The sequence below is a fragment of the Lolium perenne genome, chromosome 4, assembly GCF_019359855.2.
Source record: "Lolium perenne isolate Kyuss_39 chromosome 4, Kyuss_2.0, whole genome shotgun sequence".
NCBI classification, from domain to species: domain Eukaryota; kingdom Viridiplantae; phylum Streptophyta; class Magnoliopsida; order Poales; family Poaceae; genus Lolium; species Lolium perenne.
In genome coordinates this window covers 337,346,452-337,364,300 of record NC_067247.2, presented here as the reverse complement: position 1 = coordinate 337,364,300, position 17,849 = coordinate 337,346,452, and the positions used below count along the sequence as shown (strand labels likewise).

General features: G+C 44.2%; 2 protein-coding genes across 2 annotated transcripts; both read left to right on the top strand.

The window, feature by feature from the left end:
- The first annotated feature begins 223 nt into the window (after window positions 1-223).
- LOC127347912 (cyclin-A3-1-like) lies at window positions 224-2,576 on the top strand. Its single transcript, XM_051374047.1, has 7 exons — window positions 224-403; window positions 1,002-1,219; window positions 1,314-1,389; window positions 1,483-1,559; window positions 2,033-2,207; window positions 2,285-2,425; window positions 2,505-2,576. The coding sequence occupies exons 1-7, from the start codon at window positions 224-226 to the stop codon at window positions 2,574-2,576; spliced, it is 939 nt and encodes a 312-aa protein (XP_051230007.1).
- A 3,994-nt stretch (window positions 2,577-6,570) lies between these two features.
- On the top strand, window positions 6,571-15,311 carry LOC127296575 (putative disease resistance protein RGA3). The gene is made up of 14 exons (XM_071819390.1): window positions 6,571-6,949; window positions 7,129-7,175; window positions 7,321-7,371; window positions 8,217-11,913; window positions 12,002-12,128; window positions 12,317-12,471; window positions 12,576-12,734; window positions 12,909-13,025; window positions 13,120-13,316; window positions 13,495-13,588; window positions 13,674-13,833; window positions 13,944-14,064; window positions 14,164-14,323; window positions 14,423-15,311. Coding segments are annotated over exons 2-4 (3,744 nt in total). The 5' UTR covers window positions 6,571-6,949; window positions 7,129-7,173; the 3' UTR covers window positions 11,908-11,913; window positions 12,002-12,128; window positions 12,317-12,471; window positions 12,576-12,734; window positions 12,909-13,025; window positions 13,120-13,316; window positions 13,495-13,588; window positions 13,674-13,833; window positions 13,944-14,064; window positions 14,164-14,323; window positions 14,423-15,311.
- Window positions 15,312-17,849: the final 2,538 nt, after the last annotated feature.

Here is a 17,849-nt window from a genome sequence, read left to right as displayed (position 1 = left end):
AGGTACGTAAGTTGAGTTAGCTTGCAAGTCGTACTCGGCATAACATTAGTCCGAGTCCTTCTCGAGTTAGGATAAGCTGTGGCTATGCTACGTAAGATGCACCAGGCTGTGCATCAATGTATGACCGTGATATTGAGAGGAATAAAGAGAAAACAGAGGAGCACGACAAGTGCCCCTACCTTGGACAAAGTTTCTGGCGAGCGTGTTTATCTAATTTTACGTCATGGCTTTAGGCGAAACCAAAGAGCCGCCGGAGAGGATGGAGGAGAGCGTGGGCTGCGTGGCTGACCGCGCCCGTCTGCTAGACGCATACTCGGAGCCGGAGCAGACGGACCCTGTCGCGGTCCGGGCGACTATCGCGTCGTACCTGGAGGACATCGACAGCTACATGCGGTCCCTGGAGGTGAGCGAGGGTTTGTCGATTCCCCTTCTCAAATGTTGTGTTTTTGCGGTGGGGGTTAGTTCATGTTGGCCTGTTCAGGTGAGATCATACTGGGTAGAATTGGGGAGTTTTTGGGCGTGATCACGTCGCACTCATGGATTTCCGGAATTTACTAGGTGATTTACTGTGTTGTGGATAAATCTCGATGTATTTATTCAGTGTGTTTGGTTATGGACGTGGGACACTATCTAGTTTTTATTTACTGCTCGTTAAGCTAATGATGAAATTAGGATGCTGTATAATTAAGCTTTCCATCTATTATTGCAAACGAAAGTATTTTTTGACGTCACGAATCCACTATCTTAAGTTCAGGTGACTTTGAGTCCCTGCCATGTGTGGTGACCAAAGTCATTCAGACTTAAGTCAGAATCCATGCGCGTTTTTTTTTCTTGCTACGTTAACTTCACTGGCCTGATTACGAATCTTAAGCTATGAATTCTTCAGGATGTAGTACCATCTTGATTGTCTGAATTTACGACGATCTTATATCAACATAACATGATTTGTTAATGGATGCATTATGTGTGACTGTGTTGTCTAAATTTTGTCAAAATTTTAGGAGCTAAGGAGGCCGAGGGACTATATGCCGGAGACCCTAGTTACCCCTGCTCGGAGGGCAGCCGTGGTGAATTGGCTCGTGAGAGTGGCTGATGCATTTAAGTTTCCGGCTGACACACTTCACCTTGCGGTTTCATACGTGGACCGCTTCCTCTCAGTGGGTGTCATTGTCCGGAAGGAGCTGCAGTTACTGGCCGTGGCTGCAATGCTTCTTGCTGCGTAGGGGACTACTAAACTGCTGTTTATCATTTTTTTGCTTTGTTTATCTGTTAGCGCGCGTGACCATCTGACTAGTATGAGTGAAATGTTGCAGGAAATATGAAAATGGATATATACATGAGGTGGAGGATTACACTTACATTACCGACAACTTATACACCAAACAGCAGGTAGCCTTTATTCTAATTATTTTTTCCCGTTTCTTAGTAAATTTTGGTGATCTTGAATGGCGGAGAAACATTTCTGCTTTTTATGCACTGCAGGTGGTGAAGATGGAGTCTGACATACTGAATTTGCTTAAGTTTGAGATGGGGAGCCCCACTACAAGAACTTTTCTACGGTACCTGCTATTTCTGAAACTTTTCCAAATAGTTATAATGTCTCAGTCACATACAACAGTAGTATTATGAACTGCCATATTTGTTTGAAACATTCTTAAGCCTAACACTCGGCACATGTCCGTTGCGCCAAACAATCTTTCTCAAAGGAAACCGTAGTAAATCCTGGATCCTGGTTCTGCTATGTGAAAAGCGGACCCAAATCATGTTGTCTTGCTAGCATAGCACATATGCAGTCTCTAACTAGTTTCCCTTTTATGGGATTTAGTGGTGGCCCAACACAGTTTCATCGGTCAGGCCATCCCACAAACTAATTTTATTTTTATGGGATTAGTGTGGTGGGCTGAACGCAGCTTCGATTGTCAAGCCATATCCCACAGCCAAGGCGTGTTCATACTTAGAATAGTATGTTGTCTTAAGATTATTGCTGCACTGGGCTCCAAAAGGTCTTAAATCTAAAGTTGTCTGCTTGTAGGAGATACATAGCTACTTGTCGTCGAGGCGATGCAAAAAAGCTGGAGTTTCTGTGTAGCTACCTTGCGGACTTAAGCTTGTTGGACTATGACTGCACAAAGTTCAAGCCATCAGTTGTTGCCGCTGCCTGCCTTTTTGTGGCCAGGTTCACAATCAACCCAAATACCCGACCTTGGGTAAGAAGACATTAATATTTGCTTGACTTTACATTATGCTTTATGATTTTCTAAATTAGCTTGTGTTGATTCTCAAGAACCTGATGCTGCAATGGAAAATGGACTACAAGGTCTCTGATCTCAAGTGTTGCATCTTGAAGATACACTGTTTGCAGTCGATTGGAACGTATCCAGGCCTGAAACCAGCTTCCGTAAAAGACAAGTACAATCACTGCGAGGTAAGATCCGGATTCGCCACTCTTTTGGTTTTCTCATACAAACCTTTTGTTTATATTTGTTTGTTTGATCATTATCCAGCTTGAGCGTGTGTCGGAATTGATTCCACCACAAGAGATCCCTGAGTACTTCCTAGAAGATATCAAACAATGAAAAGCGTGAACTTGCTCTCGCAACATTTTTGCAGGCGATGCAGATTTCACAATGTTAGTAGAATAAGGGTTCGTGCAGACATTAGTGACCAAGCGTAATGTAGTAAATAGACTGAATTAAACTAGCAAGAATTTGTATGCCCACTTTTGTAAGTACGGAGTAGTTGGTTATGCTATAGCTGCATTGATATTTTGGTAGTGTGCAACCAGAGTAGTTCTTTTTGCAGAGAGGCTCTATGAAACCTTTCAGATAAACATTTCTCCCCTTTTTACTTCTCCTTCACTAATGACCCCTCACTGGTTTAATTATGCTTACCTTTTACTAGTTGTGATCTACATATATTGATGGCGTCCATGAAATGCATCGCAAAAAGTTGAATGGGTTATCTCAATATCAACTTTGAAAAAGGCTATGACAAAGTTAAGTGGTCCTTTATTCAATAAACTCTTAGAATAAAAGGTTTTCTGAAAAGTGGCGCGCCCTAATTAATAACATTGTTTTTGGAGGAAGTGTCGCCATTAAGGTCAATGATGATGTTGGTAGATACTTTCAGTCAAAAAAAGGTTTGAGGCAAGGCGATCCCTCACTCCGATGTTATTTAATATCGTGGCGGATATGGTTGCTATTATTATTGATTGCGCTAAACTTGATAGCTAGATTGAAGAAGTAGTCCCTCATTTGGTTGATGGTGGGCTGTCTATCCTTCAATACGCCGATGACACAATTCAGTTTATGGAGCATGGCTTGAAAAATGTGAGAAACCTGAAATTAATCCTATTAGCGTCCGAGCAATTGTCAGATCTTAAGATAAATTTTCATAAAAGTGAAATTTTCTGTTTTGGTGAGGCCCAAAACGAGGCCAACCTATATGCCAAACTTTTCGGATGTAGGTTGGGCAACTTTCTAATCAGTTATGGACATTCCGATCCATCATCGGAGGCTCACGCTTGCTAAAGGGAAGCTCGTCGAGGAAAGGCGCCTTAGTAGTGGGAAAGGAAAACTACTATCTTTGGGCGAAAAATTAGTTCTCATAAATTTAGTACTTACAAATATGATATTATACATGATTTCTTTCTTCCAATTTCCTAAAGGAGTTTTGAGGAAACTGGACTATTTCCGTTCCAGATTCTTTTGGCAATGATATAGTGGAAAAAAAACCGGTTAACTATACGAAGTGCTATTTGCCATCCAAAGGATCAGAGTGGACTTGGTGTCCATGATCTAGAGGTTAAAAACAGGGCCTTGCTTGCAAAATGGTTGGCTACTAGAGGTTAAAAACAGGGCCTTACTTGCAAAATGGTTGGCCACGTTGTTAAGTGAGGACGGTGTATAGCAAAACTTGTTGCGGAAAAAGTACGTTGGCACAAAAGCGATTTCTCAAGTTATATGGAAATCGGGATACTCTCACTTTTGGGTTAGTATTATGGCAACCAAGAAGTACTTTTTTCCATATGGTTTTTTCTCCATTAGAGATGGATTGGAGATAAGGTTCTGGGAGGATAAGTGGTTGGGAGCAACTCCCTTCGAGAACAATATACATCTTTGCACAATATTATACTTTATAAATTAAGATGCTACCTTAGAGAGGGTGATGGAAACATCTCCACTGACTGTGGTGTTCAGGCGTGATTTGGTTGGACCCCGGTTAGCACCATGGAATGAATTGCTTTATACATCGCTTAGCTTCAGCCCAGTCGATAGAATTTCAATAGGGACTTACCAAGAATGGTGTATTTTCGATAGGTTCCATGTATAAAGCATTAATCGAACCCATTCAGCCGGTGATTAATGATAAGGCTATTTGGAAGATGAGGAACCATTGACGATTAAGGTTTTTTTTGCATGGTATTTTCTTCGCGGTGTTATTCAAACTAAAGGCAACCTTGTAAAATGATATTAGCATGGATGTGTGAAGTGCGTTTTTTGACACGGCAAGGAGACAATAAAACACCTTTTCTTTCAATGCCAGCTCGCTAGGTCTATATGATCAATCATTCAGATATATTCTACCTATACACACCGCGAAGTATTGCAAATGTATTTGGAAATTCGCTAAAAGGGGTGAATTGTATGGTCGCTATGGCTACGTAGAAATGATAAGGTTTTTAACAATAAAAGATTTTCTCTTATGAAGGTAATATACCGTTGTATGACTTTGTCCGTTCATGGTCGTCGTTTCAGTGCACGGAGGACCACAATCTCTTTACAAAGGTGTCTACATAGTTGAAGGATACGACGAAGAAATTTATAAACCGATATGGGTGGCTACATAATCATAGGATTGCAACTCCCCTTGTCTAGATGGCTGCTAAGATTTTCTTAGTGTTCGTTTTGTTCAGACTTTTGTTCGTTATTATCGTGGATGGAGGCTATATGCATCTTAGCTATGCAGGCCCTTGTGCTGACTGGTAATAAATGGACTTTCTGGTTGCAATTATGTCGGAGACTTATGATGGTACAATTAAGTGAAGAGGATGATCGTTTTGTCTGGAATTTGACAACAAATGGATTGTTTACAGTGAAATCGATGTATGAAGATCTTATGTGTGACCATACCCCTTTCCTCAGAAAATATCTATGGAAGATTAAAATCCCACTAAAGATAATTTTTTTCATATGGTTCTTAAGTAATAAGGTGTTATTAACTAAGGACAATTTAGCTAAACGTTATTGGAATGGGTGTACCAAATGTGTTTTCTGTGGGGAACATGAGACTATTCAGCACCTTTTTATTGAATGCCCCTTAGCTAAGCTCTTATGGCGTACGGTTAACTTTACATATGATCTTCCACCTCCACCAATGTTACTAATATGTTTGGTAATTGGTTAAATGGAGTAGATAGACAATCTAAGACTTTTATCCAGATTGGGGTTTCTGCTTTATGTTGGTCTATCTGGAGGGTCAGGAATGATATCATTTTTAATAAAAAAACCTCTTTTCATTTCTTGCAGGTTATCCATATGGTTTCCCACTGGGTCCAACTGTGGGCTCTACTCTCTCCGGAGGGGCAGCGGGATGCCATGGTTTCTGGATGCACACGGCTCCTGATGGTCGCTCAGGATATCTTGTGCCAGGCTGGTTGGCGGCATACTAGAAGGCTATGTTGATGTGTAGTCATAGTATGCGTTTTTGGGTCTTTATCGACGGTTGATTATTGTATCGATCTTCAAGGTTGGCGTGGGTTGTAAACAATGCTATTTTGAACCTTCGTTTAATAAATGGCCGTGTGCATCGTCATGATGCAGAAGCCGGGGAATACCCCCATTTCGAAAAAAAACTATGCAGGCCCTGAGTGTAATGCTCACCTTTTAAGTAACAAAAGAAGCCTGGTGACCGGGTGTATACGTGAGCACACATCTGTTGGTTGACACGTGTCACATCTAGCAATCCTCTGTTACCATCATTGTTGGGTTAGCAAACCACATCAGCACTGGCAACACTTCGAAATCACGTACGACCCACCTTTTTTGAACTCAAATAGTACCAATCATTGAAACGCGGGACCTGCAGCCCACGCCAAGTACGTTTAGCAATGGATAAGACAGCGTCAAGGCAACAGATCCAATTGACAAGAACCGGATCTCAACACAGATCGTGTGGCATCTAGAGGGTGCTCACGTATACACCTAGTCACCAAATCCTCTCTCTTTTAAGTAATAAAGCGTCATTTGAGTAATCCACTCTATATCCACAATCCTATATAATTTACATTTGAATCCGCATCGATCCAAATCCTCTAAAAAATATAATAAAGAATATGAAAATAGCATTATCCAATCCGATCCAATTCGTTTACATTCCTACGTGCAGCCTTCAGGTAGGTTTTGAGTCTAATTAGGTAAATGTTCCGTGTAATAGTCCCTGGTTTGTTTGGTTGGGCCGGGATGGCCGTTAAATAGAGAAAGCTGGCCTGAGTACTGTGCACGGGCTGGGCCGGTGCACGTTCACAAAATTGTCCAGGCCCGTCGTCCCTTGCCACCAGTTTCCACTGGTCACACGAACACGACGACGAGGTTGTAGAGCCTCCCCCGCAACGGCGAGCTGCTCGTCGGCGACGAGTTCACCCCTCCGCCCCCCGTGGAGTACATACCTCCACCCTCTCAATAACTCACCTGTGGACCCCTCCTTACTTGATCTGTCGGAAGCTCTCGGGGCACCATTAGTCTCCGCAGCTCCAGTAAGCGCGCGGCCGCGAAGCTCGCCGGCGCCACATTTCGTGATATTGACAGCGTTTCCTCGTCCTTCAACTTACCCTAGCCGCCAAGAGTTATCTACGAAGGAGTTAACTCGAGATTCATGTGAGGTCGAGGGAGATCGATTGCCTTCGTCTTCTCCCACTCCGGCCGACCGCACTGTCGGGTTCGCCAATCAGGTGAGTCCACATTCCATCTGTTAGATTCATTATTATCTATACGAGCGATCACTCAGCACATCGTCATGTTCCCGTACATATACGGTCGTTTTCCGTGTGCGGGTCATCTCCGTGGTCCGTGCACACAAGGTCACTGTTAGAATGCATCAGCCATTATTATTTTTCTTCTTGTTGCCAAGGTCCAAGGAGACATCGGATCGCACCACCACTCACATGAAATCGCGATGTAAGTTCTTGTTTGGTTAGTGTTCTGGAGTTCATGGCTAGCCAAAACTGGTACTGACCGGGCGGCAGGCCCGGTCAGCAATCAACCCTTAAAAAACTGGTACTGGTTAATGGGGCTCGCCTAATTTTTTTTTCTTTTTCTCCAGGCAGACGTGGCAAGAGTGGGCTGACTGCGACGGGGAAGAGGGCACGTTCTGGTATGTATTTCTACCATTTGCCTCATTCAAGTTGATCATATAATTGTTCTCAAAAAAAAAAAGTTGATCATATAATTGAACAACCGAAGCATCTACTTTGCAGAGTCACCGGTCAATCTGCCATACATTTCCCAGCATGAAAAAGCCCTTGTGTATTTAATTGTTCATTGCTAACTGCATCCCACGACCACCTTCACATGGCTTTGTACAGCTCCAGCCTCCTGTGAGTGGCGGAGCGTGCAGCCACTGAAGGAGGGGCCGACTAAACTAGCATAGGCCAATTAGAGCTATAGGGGGTAAGACATGATGGGAATCAAGGCCTCAATGAATCTGATGAGTCAAAATGCCTCACTAATTGTGATTTTCGTTTTTGGAAGACCGGGCCATGGCCTGGTATGGCCTCCAAGAGGCGCCACCAGTGCTCCTGTCAATTTGTTAGCTTAATCATTCAAGTTGACATTCATTTTTTTAAAGGAAAAGAACATCTTGGAGGCCCCATAGATGTCAAGGATGGCCATTTGAATAATTAAAACGAACTGGAATCAGCAAAGTTGCGTCTCATCCTTTTCTTCCTTGAAGACGCCGACACGATCAAACGGAACCTAGATTAAATTTGTTAGAATACAGCCTTCCACCAACTCTATAAAAGGATCCATCAAGGTGTCTCCCTAAGTATGCGCACATACTTGCTGCTACCTGGTAATCCACAAAACTCAAACCTCACAAACCAATCACCTGCCTCTGTGCCCTGGGGAGATGGAGATGGCGGCCGGCGTCGCGAGCTGGCTCGTCGGCAAGCTGCTGGATAAGCTGTCCAATGACTTGGTGGCTGCGTATGTGTCCAGCGAAGAGCTCGGCCTCAACTCCGAGCAAATCAAAGAAGACTTGATGTACATGCAAGCACTCCTACATGCGGCCCAGGGGAGGGACGACAACAACCCTGGGCTCAAGGGGCTGCTGCAACAGCTTGCCAGGAAGGCCGACGAGGCCGAGGATGCCCTGGACGAGCTCCACTACTTCATGATCCAGGACAAGCTCGACAACACGCACCATGTGACGCCATTTTTGGGAGGTGACATCCAAGAAAAGGTTCAACATGGCCGCAAGGCTGTTCGCCATACTTTTGGTAACTGGCTTTCAAACCTCTCCTGTTCATCTAGAAAAGATGATGTTTGTGCTGCTGCTACTGCTGTTACTAATAATCCACAAAGCAGTGCCAAGTTTGATAGTGCTAATGTTAGTGGGCATGAAGATTACTTGGAATTTGATACAGTGGTCATGTCCAACAAAATCAAGTCAGTGATTGAGGTCATACACTCCAAGTGCCTTCATGTCTCTGATTTGCTTAAAATTCCAAACGATAGCAGCACAGAAGGCACATTAGTCACCATAGAATGGCCTGTCATGGGATCAACAACTGAACAAAATAAGTTGTATGGAAGGAGTATCATTTTTGAGAAAACTATAAAAGATATCACTGGTGGTGCATATTATAGTGAACCTCTTTATGTTCTTCCTATAGTTGGTCCAGGGGGTATTGGAAAGACAACTTTCACACAACACTTGTATAATGATAGAAGAACTCAAGAACACTTCTATGTTAGGGTTTGGGTCCGTGTTTCAACTGATTTTGATGTGCTTAAGCTTACACAGCAGATCAATAACTGCATTCCCGCAAGTAAATCTGAGTACTATCGGGACAGGTACACTGATAGTGGTACAACCAATGCCAATTTAGATCAGCTTCAAATGTCCATTGCACATAGATTGAAGTACATAAGGTTCTTAATTGTGTTGGATGATATATGGAAATGTGATAGTGATTCTGAGTGGAGCAACTTTTTAGTTCCTTTCATAAATGGGGGAGTCAAAGGCAGCATGGTTCTAGTCACAACTCGATTTCCAAAAATACAAGAAAGTGTGAAGAAATCAACTATTCCAATAAACCTGCAAGGTTTGGAGCATGAGGAGTTCATGGATTTTTTTCAGACATGTGTATTTGGTGAATATAAACATGATCAGCAATACAGTGAATTAACTGATATTGGAAGAAAAATTGTAGAGAGATTGAAGTGTTCGCCATTAGCAGCCAAAACAGTTGCTCGGTTACTAAAGAAAAACCTTTCTCGGGAACATTGGAGGAAAGTTCTTGAAAATAATGAGTGGAATAATCAGACAAATAGTGATGACATTATGCCAGCCCTGAAAATTAGTTATGATTACCTTCCTTTCCACCTGAAACAATGTTTTTCTTATTTTTCCCTTTTCCCTAAAGATCATAGGTTTACAAATTTGGAAATTACTCGCTTTTGGACTGCAATAGGCATAATAGACTCCAGCTGCAAAAATAATAATTACTTTGAACAACTAGTGAACAGTGGTTTTATCATGAAGGAAATGGATGGTCTGGAGGATCACTATTATGTTATTCATGATTTGTTGCATGACCTATCTCGGAGTGTATCATCACAAGAATGTGTCAATATAAGTAATGGCGTAAGTTTTAGTGCGGACGACATCCCACAATCAATAAAACACTTGTCCATCACAATGGGAGATGCATATGATGCAAATTTTAGGAAAGAAATGGATAAACTGAAGAGCAGGATAAATATTGGAAATTTGTGGACTTTAATGATTTTCAGAGAATATGAAGAACATACAACTGAGATTTTAATGGATACGTTCAAGGAAATAGAGGGTCTCCGTGTCCTTTTTATAGTAATGAACTCTACAAATTCCTTGCCAAAAAATTTCTCAAAACTTCTCCACCTACGATATCTAAGAATTAGATCACCCAAACATTTAGAAGTGACTTTACCTAGTACACTACCAAGATTTTATCACTTGCTATTCCTAGACCTACAAGATTGGCACGGTAGTTCTAGTTTGCCTAAGTACATTAGCCGCCTTGTTAATTTATGCCATTTCATTGCTAACAATGAACTCCACTCCAATGTTCCCGAGGTTGGGAAGATAGAACATCTAGAGGAGCTAAAAGAATTCCATGTTAAGAAAAAGAGTGTTGGTTTTGAACTGGAAGAGTTGGGGAAATTGACAGATCTTGGAGGAGAACTCTGTTTACATAATGTGGAAAAGGTTACTACCAAGGAAGAAGCCAGTAAAGCCAACTTGGTTTTGAAAAGGAATCTGAAAAAATTGACACTAGTCTGCAGAAGAGGACAACTGATTGCAACTGATGTTGTTGATGGCCTCCAGCCACATGATAATCTCAAAGAACTTGTCATTAAAGGTGATTATGCCTTTCCTAGATGGTTGTGTCGTGACATAACCATTAAGCATTTGGAGTCTCTCACTCTAGATGGTGTGTGTTGGGGCAATCTTCCACCTTTTGGGCATCTATCATATCTCAAGATACTACGGTTGAAGAATATTACTGGCATGTGTCTTATTGGGCCCGACCTTAGTTTCATGCACCTGAAAAAAGTTGAGTTTAGTAACATGCCAGATCTTGAAGAGTGGGTCATGGGACCTAACTGCCATCAGTTTCCGAAGCTTGAAAGCATCAAGTGCAGTGAGTGTCCTAGTTTCCGTACACTGCCTTTTTTGTCGAAGCACCTTCTCCAAGACACACACTATCCCAACCTGTCTGAATTTATTATTTATGAATGCCGCAAGTTATCCCTTCCACCCATGCCCCATACTTCCGCACTAACACATTTTGAAGTGGGTTATAGGCTTAAGGCCGCCAGGCCAAGGTCAGTGAGGCGAGTTTGGTCTGTGCGTTTCACAAAAAATAGATTGGTTTTGTCAGGCTATGAACATGCATTAGCCTTCCACAATATGGGGAAACTAGAGAGTGTCACATTTACAAATGGATCAAAAATCCCATGGACAGACCTCCAAAGGCTAACCTGTCTAAGGAACCTTTTGGTTGAACGAGATTCAAGCATGTGGTCAAGCCAGTCAATGGCTCTCCTCTCAACGCTCACGTCTCTCACCAGTATAGCACTGCTGGGTTGCCACAAGTTTACAGTGGATGGGTTCAATCCTCTCATCACAGTCAACCTCAAGGAATTGACGATCTATAACTATCATTCTGATTCTATAGCAGCGGATCTGTTTTCAGAGGTGGCAAGGATCAAATTGCCGCCGGGCTCCTTCCACCAATTGACAACACTCTCTGTGGATAGCATCTCAGCGGTGCTTGTTTCTCCCATCTGCAGCCTTATTGCTGCTACCCTCCACACGTTACATTTTTGTTATGATGATCATGTGGAAAGCTTGACGGAAGAGGAAAATAAGGCGTTCCAGCTCCTCACCTCTCTCCAATCACTAAAATTTCTTAGCTGCTCGGGTCTGTTGTCTCTCCCTCAAGGGTTACACAGTCTTTCTTCACTCAGGACACTAGAAATCCACCGTTGCCCTAAAGTCCGATTGCTTTCGCTTCCCAAGGGAGGCCTCCCCACTTCACTGCAATTGCTGCGTGCAGAGCATTGCAGTGCCGAGCTACAAGAGGAAATGAAGATAGTACAAGCAGCAAACCCAGCTTTACGGCTGGTATACGGAGCATAGCCCATGGTAACAGTTAATTCATATCACTTTCCTTCATTTTCTCAAGGAAATCGAGCCCCTAATCTTTATGTTACTAACTAGTGAAATCTGACAGGTGTCTAACTTGTCCGCACAGACCCATCGATCTATACTCTCAGTTCAAACTGCAATGTATGTATATAGGCTACGAATCCTGGATACATCATGTGGCATGTACACACCGTCAGCCTGGCCATCTCCAGGTTAGTACATGATTTATGTGATCTCGTTCGACCAGGTTATAATTAAGCTGTGCTCCACTTTGGCTATCTATAATTCTCTATATAAATTTCGATTGCTTCCTTTACATGGCATGCGTGCATCATTCTATTTTTCTGCATTTTACACGTGGCAGATACTCAGCCTAACTTGCATATTTTCTTATACCTAGCTTCTTTTCGTACGCACCTATTTGTTGTCTCTCATATTACGTCAGACACACTGGTATCTGAAACGGAGTACTGCAGTTGCATGTAGCAGGTGCATATATATGCATGGTAAATTTCAAAGACTAATGTGACAACTGATTGATCAACGGACCTGGAGGTGAATAACAATTTATTTTCCTGACATAGTTCTTATGTATGCATGGTTTCTTCTTATTCGAGTGTGATGGTTATTCTAACCTTCACGTTCTGGAAATGTTGCAGGCCTCAGATCAGAAAGCTAGGTTCTGTGTGTTCCTTCCTTGGAGTATTGGGCAATATATTCACTTGTGCACGCATTCTCTGCTTTAAGTCCTTGTGGTTGGACAGCTTGTATTTCGTGAAGTTATCGATTTGGGCGGAAAGCATTCTATCCTTGATTTGGTATGTCCATCGTCTATCTAAGCAATTTTAGATCATAAGAGTGCTTGTTTATGTACATGGTGTATTAGCACACTTTCTTTGATGCACTCTGTTATTTGTTTAATGTAACGCTGCTTCCTTAGTCTTTTCTGAATATCTCAATGCTAAAACACGTTTCATACAATAATGGAACAGGCTGAATGTTTGTTCATACAGTGCGTGCATGCTACCACCAACTGCCAATTGCATCTTCTGCAGACTGCATATCTGGTGATGTTTCACTGGTTCAAAGTTTCAGCCCCAATATAGCAGGTTCACCTGTTGACCAACTCAATTGAGCATTTTATGTTTCCGAGTTCCCTTTACAATTTTCAGTTTTCTGACATTCATCACCCTAATTCGGCAGAGCAGTTCACAGCCAACAGTGAATTTATATGTTGGCATTCGGAACTTGGCTGCATTGGACCAGTTCAATGGTAATTACATCCAGTGGTGAATCATGTGTTTAGACAAGTTTCATGTGATGTTGACAGTGTGGCATGATCGATGCTTCTGGTTTTTGGTACTGATTTGTTTCACGTATGTGGTAGCATCATTGTGCAGGTGTTGTTCCCCTTTCTCTCATAGTAATGGAAGTTTGAACAGTATGATTTCATTCACAGTGCAAAATAAGCAAACCACGTACTTTGGTCATATATTTTGATTGCACCCCTTTTACATTGCTACCTATGTTTCTGTAAATAATTCTTATACAGTTTCCTTTTTAATACGGTTTTGGCAGCTCTTAATTGGCGTGTCTCAATTTGCTGCACTTCTGTATGCATGGTAAATTTTGGAGACCAAGGCAAGACCCGTTGATGGACATCGAAATGGAGGTGAATGACTCTTATTCTGCATGTATGTTTTCTTGTACTTTGGACTAGAAGATGATCCTAACCTTCTTCTATGGAAATGTTTTAGGTCTCAGATCATAGAGCCATGCTACTTCTGTATGCATTGCTTCTCTGGAGTATTGGACAATATGTTTACTTGCACAACGCATTGCCTGGCCTTACTATTGATTTGGCAGCTTGAGTAGAGATTAACAATTCGGGTGGAAGAGCACTTTATGCTCGATCTGGTAGGTTCAAAATCTAAGCAGTTTTTGATGATTAGAGTGTTCGTTTATGATGTTAACACACCTTCTGAATATCTCAATACTAATACACGTTTCATGTAATACTGGAACAGGTTGATTATTTGTTTCATACAGTCCACTGTACCACCAACTGTGCATACTGCATCTTGTGGAAATTGCATATATGGTGATGTTTTGCCGGCATCCCTCGGAGTTTCAGTTCCAACCCAGCAGGTTCGGTTATGACCAACTCAAAGTACTAAGCAGTTATATCCACGAGTGTATTTGGAGGTTCATTTTCTGACTTTTACAATCATCACTCGGATCCTGCAGAACAATCCCACGGCCAACACTGAACTCAGAAGTTGTTATTCAGAAGCAAAGTTTGTTGTTGCATCCAACAATGACAATAACGGAATTAGCATCTGTCCTCGATGTCTGGAAGAGCTGCCCCTTTCTTCATCGTCCATTTCAAAGTTAATTACATACAGTGGTGATTCACGTGCTTACACTTTACAGAAGTTAGTACACTATCGATGATTCAGGTTTTTTCGATACTGATTTGTTTCCCGTATGTTGCGTCCTCTTTCAGGTAGCCTTCATCTTGATGAACCCATGCCGCCATACTGGTGAATTTTTTAATCAAGATACGAAAGCAACTACAACGTGTGGCGGTGGGCATGACCTGCCTCCTCACATCTCTATGCCGCTATCTCTTTCCAGCATCCGCAGCCATCTTCCTGGTCTGACGTCTTGTCGCCATCTCCTCTCGTGAATCTACTCTGGCCACATATGTTGTAGCCGCCACATCCTGACTAGGGACTCTTCTAAGACCGCCATGGTGTTCATTACCTGTTGGCACCCCATGCGTTCGGTACTGCCCAGTCCTCAACTCGTCACCTTCCTCTCTCCTGCATCTGCTCTGGCCAGATTTGGCGCCACCACGACATCCTGATCAGGCACTCCTTTAAGACCACTTGGTCGCTCATCACCTATCAGGCAGCCTATGTGCTTGCTACTGCCGCTGGCCCGCTCCCCCCACACTCCCTCTTTCTCATCATCTCTTCTTCATACTCTTCTTTGGTGTACAACATTTGGTCCTTGCGCACGGCACAGATCGTGTTGGATTTCCCGCTCTCTCCTGCTACCTACACTCCTTCATCCTCCCTGGCTCCTTCCACATAGCGTACTGTAAGACCACCTACTGGAGCGTTCATCAGTAGATTATTCGTTCAAAACGTGATAAAACCTCCCGTCTCTACTGATAGTTCTCACGATCGAGCTGCTGCCGGAGAAGGTGTCGCTCCGGACAGAACTGGATACACGAGACATGATTGATGATGAAAGGTTTGGAAAATTCTGTGTTTCTTCGGTGCTGCTAATCAGTTTGAACATGCTTCATGTAAACTCTTAAAGCGGTGTGGATTTCTGTATTTGTATCGGTTCAGTTGCAGCAAGTTGAGAAACAGTTCTAGTGCAAAGTCTTCTTCTATTGGGTACCTATTTCTAAATCTGTCTAGTATATAGGAGTATATATGAGACGTAGTCACGTGGATAAAGCTCTTGTACAGTCTAAGGAAAAGGGCATGCATCGCGCTACAAGGAAAAAAAAACAAGGGCATGCATGTTCGTCAACGTCACTTGGTACTTTGCATCAGGTTGACCATCATACATGTTTGGTCATTTTACTCTTATTATATCTCGGTTCTCCTTACTCTAACAATCTGATGAACTGTTCTTTAAAAAATATATGGCATCGACACATCAGGCGAATATGGAAGAAAGTAACAGACTGAGGCTAACTAATAATTATAACTTATTCAACTATAAGTATACAATAGAAATTAGACACTTTTCAACGCAACACCAATTTAATTATTCTGATTTCTCCGATGCATAGAGCTCCTCCCAAGTGATAGATGGTTGCTCCTTCCACTCAAAAGGGCCCCCCATCTGTCGGTTTTCAACGTAAACTACTGCATAGCATGCAGCAAAAAACCCCCAGAGAAGGGGTAAGAACATTTTGTTCCTAGGCGACCTACAACGAAAATCAAGTTAAAAAAAAATTATAAATTGACAAGAAAACATTTAAAAATTAAGCCATACTTTATAATTACCATGGTGGTGGAGGGGATGTGGGTTCTGTCTCGGCTGCGCCTGCGGCGGAGTTATTAGGCCGATGCTGCAAAATAATTTAGACAATTCTTGTTAATTACACGCAATGACAACAAGGAGTGCTGATAGAATGTTTGGCTGGTATCTGAATAAAAAATGAAAGTCAAAATGCGAATTGTTAGATTATATGTTTCGGTTAAGCTAGACTTGTAACGCAAGCTAGGGTTTTAGGCTTAGTCGGTTGGCTCTACTATTTATATCCCTTGTACCCCAAACAGTTTTGTATCAATTGTGAGACATAATACAATCCTACATGGTATCAGACTAATCGATCCTGACCTATGGCGCCGCCGCCTAAGCCGCCGCCGCTGCCGCCGCCTGGTTACTTCGACCAGCACGCCAAGGCCGTCGCCGCCGCCGAGGCCTCGGCCTCTTCTACCCCTCCCACGGCTACTCCTCTCTCCTACGCAGACACCATAGCCGATGTCACCCCCTTCATACCTATTACTTTAGATCTTGCCCAACACAACTACTACCATTGGCGCCACCTCTTTGAGGTTCACCTCGGGCGCTGCAACCTCCGTCACCACATCGCCGCTGACGCCGCCCCTCGTCCTGGCGACGCTCGCTGGATCACAGATGATCTCGCCATCATCCAATGGATCTACACACGCGTGTCCACGGAGATTTTCAATCTCGTTTTCCGTGAGGCCGCCACCGCCGCCGCCCTCTGGGCGTCCCTGCGCCAGCTCTTCCAGGACAACGCTGACGCCCGGATCAACAACCTCCACTCCGCGATCCGCAACACCCCTCAGGGGGACTCCTCGCTCAGCGTCTACTGTCAGCGCATCCAGACGATGGCGGATGAGCTCCGCGAACTAGGCGATCCTATGCCTGATCGCCAGCTTATCAACATCCTTCTCCAAGGGCTCAGCGACCGGTTCAAGCCTCAAGCGGCCATGATTCCCTTCATGCAGCCTCGCCCTTCCTTCAAGGAGATCCGGTCCCTGCTGCAGAACGCCGATGATGACCTCACACGGCGGGAGGCGCGGCCTCACGTCTTCGCCGCCTCCACCCGGCCGCCCCTGCTGCCTACTCCTGCACCGGCAGGCCCGACGAGCCAGCCCACTGCCGCGACAGGACCCCCGGTACCGTTTCCAGCCTCGGTCGGGCAGCCTCCTCCTGGCTGGCGTCCCAGCCCCAACTACAAGGGCAAGAATCCGATGTACTGGCCGCCGCGATCTGCCACTCCACCAGCCGCCTCGACGCCCGCCGCCGCCGCTCCTCCCGCTTGGCGCCCGCCACCGGCGGTACCGGCCGCTGCGCCGCACTCGCCGCGCCGCCGCCTACCTGGCGCCCTCCTCATGATCCCTGGACCGGCATGGTTCAGGCTTGGTCCATGCCCTGGGCGGCCCCCTCTCCGATCGGCGCTCCTCCAGCTTACACGGGTGCCTGGGCGCCGGGTCTTCGCCCCCACACTGGTTCCCCTGGACTCCTCGGCCAGCGCGCCCCGCCGAACGCCTACCACGCCGCCCCGGCCTACTACGACGGGGGGATGCCATACATGCCATATCAGCACCCCCAGATGTTTCAGCCTTCGCCTGTCCTCATGCCGCCTGCTCCAACTGCCCCGCTGCATCAACCGACCTCCGCTCCTTCACCGAGCTGGGACCAATCTGCGTTCTTGCAGGCCATGAACAACTTCGCTGCCCAGGGAAACTCAGGTATGGACTGGATTTTCGATTCCGGTGCTTCTAGTCACATGTCTGCTTCTGTAATATGCTGTCAAAATTTTCCACCACACCACTTTCATCCATAGTCCTAGGAAACGGCACTACTATACCTATATATTGCACCGGCCAAACCACCATACCTACACCCACCAAACAACTCCTCCTACGTGA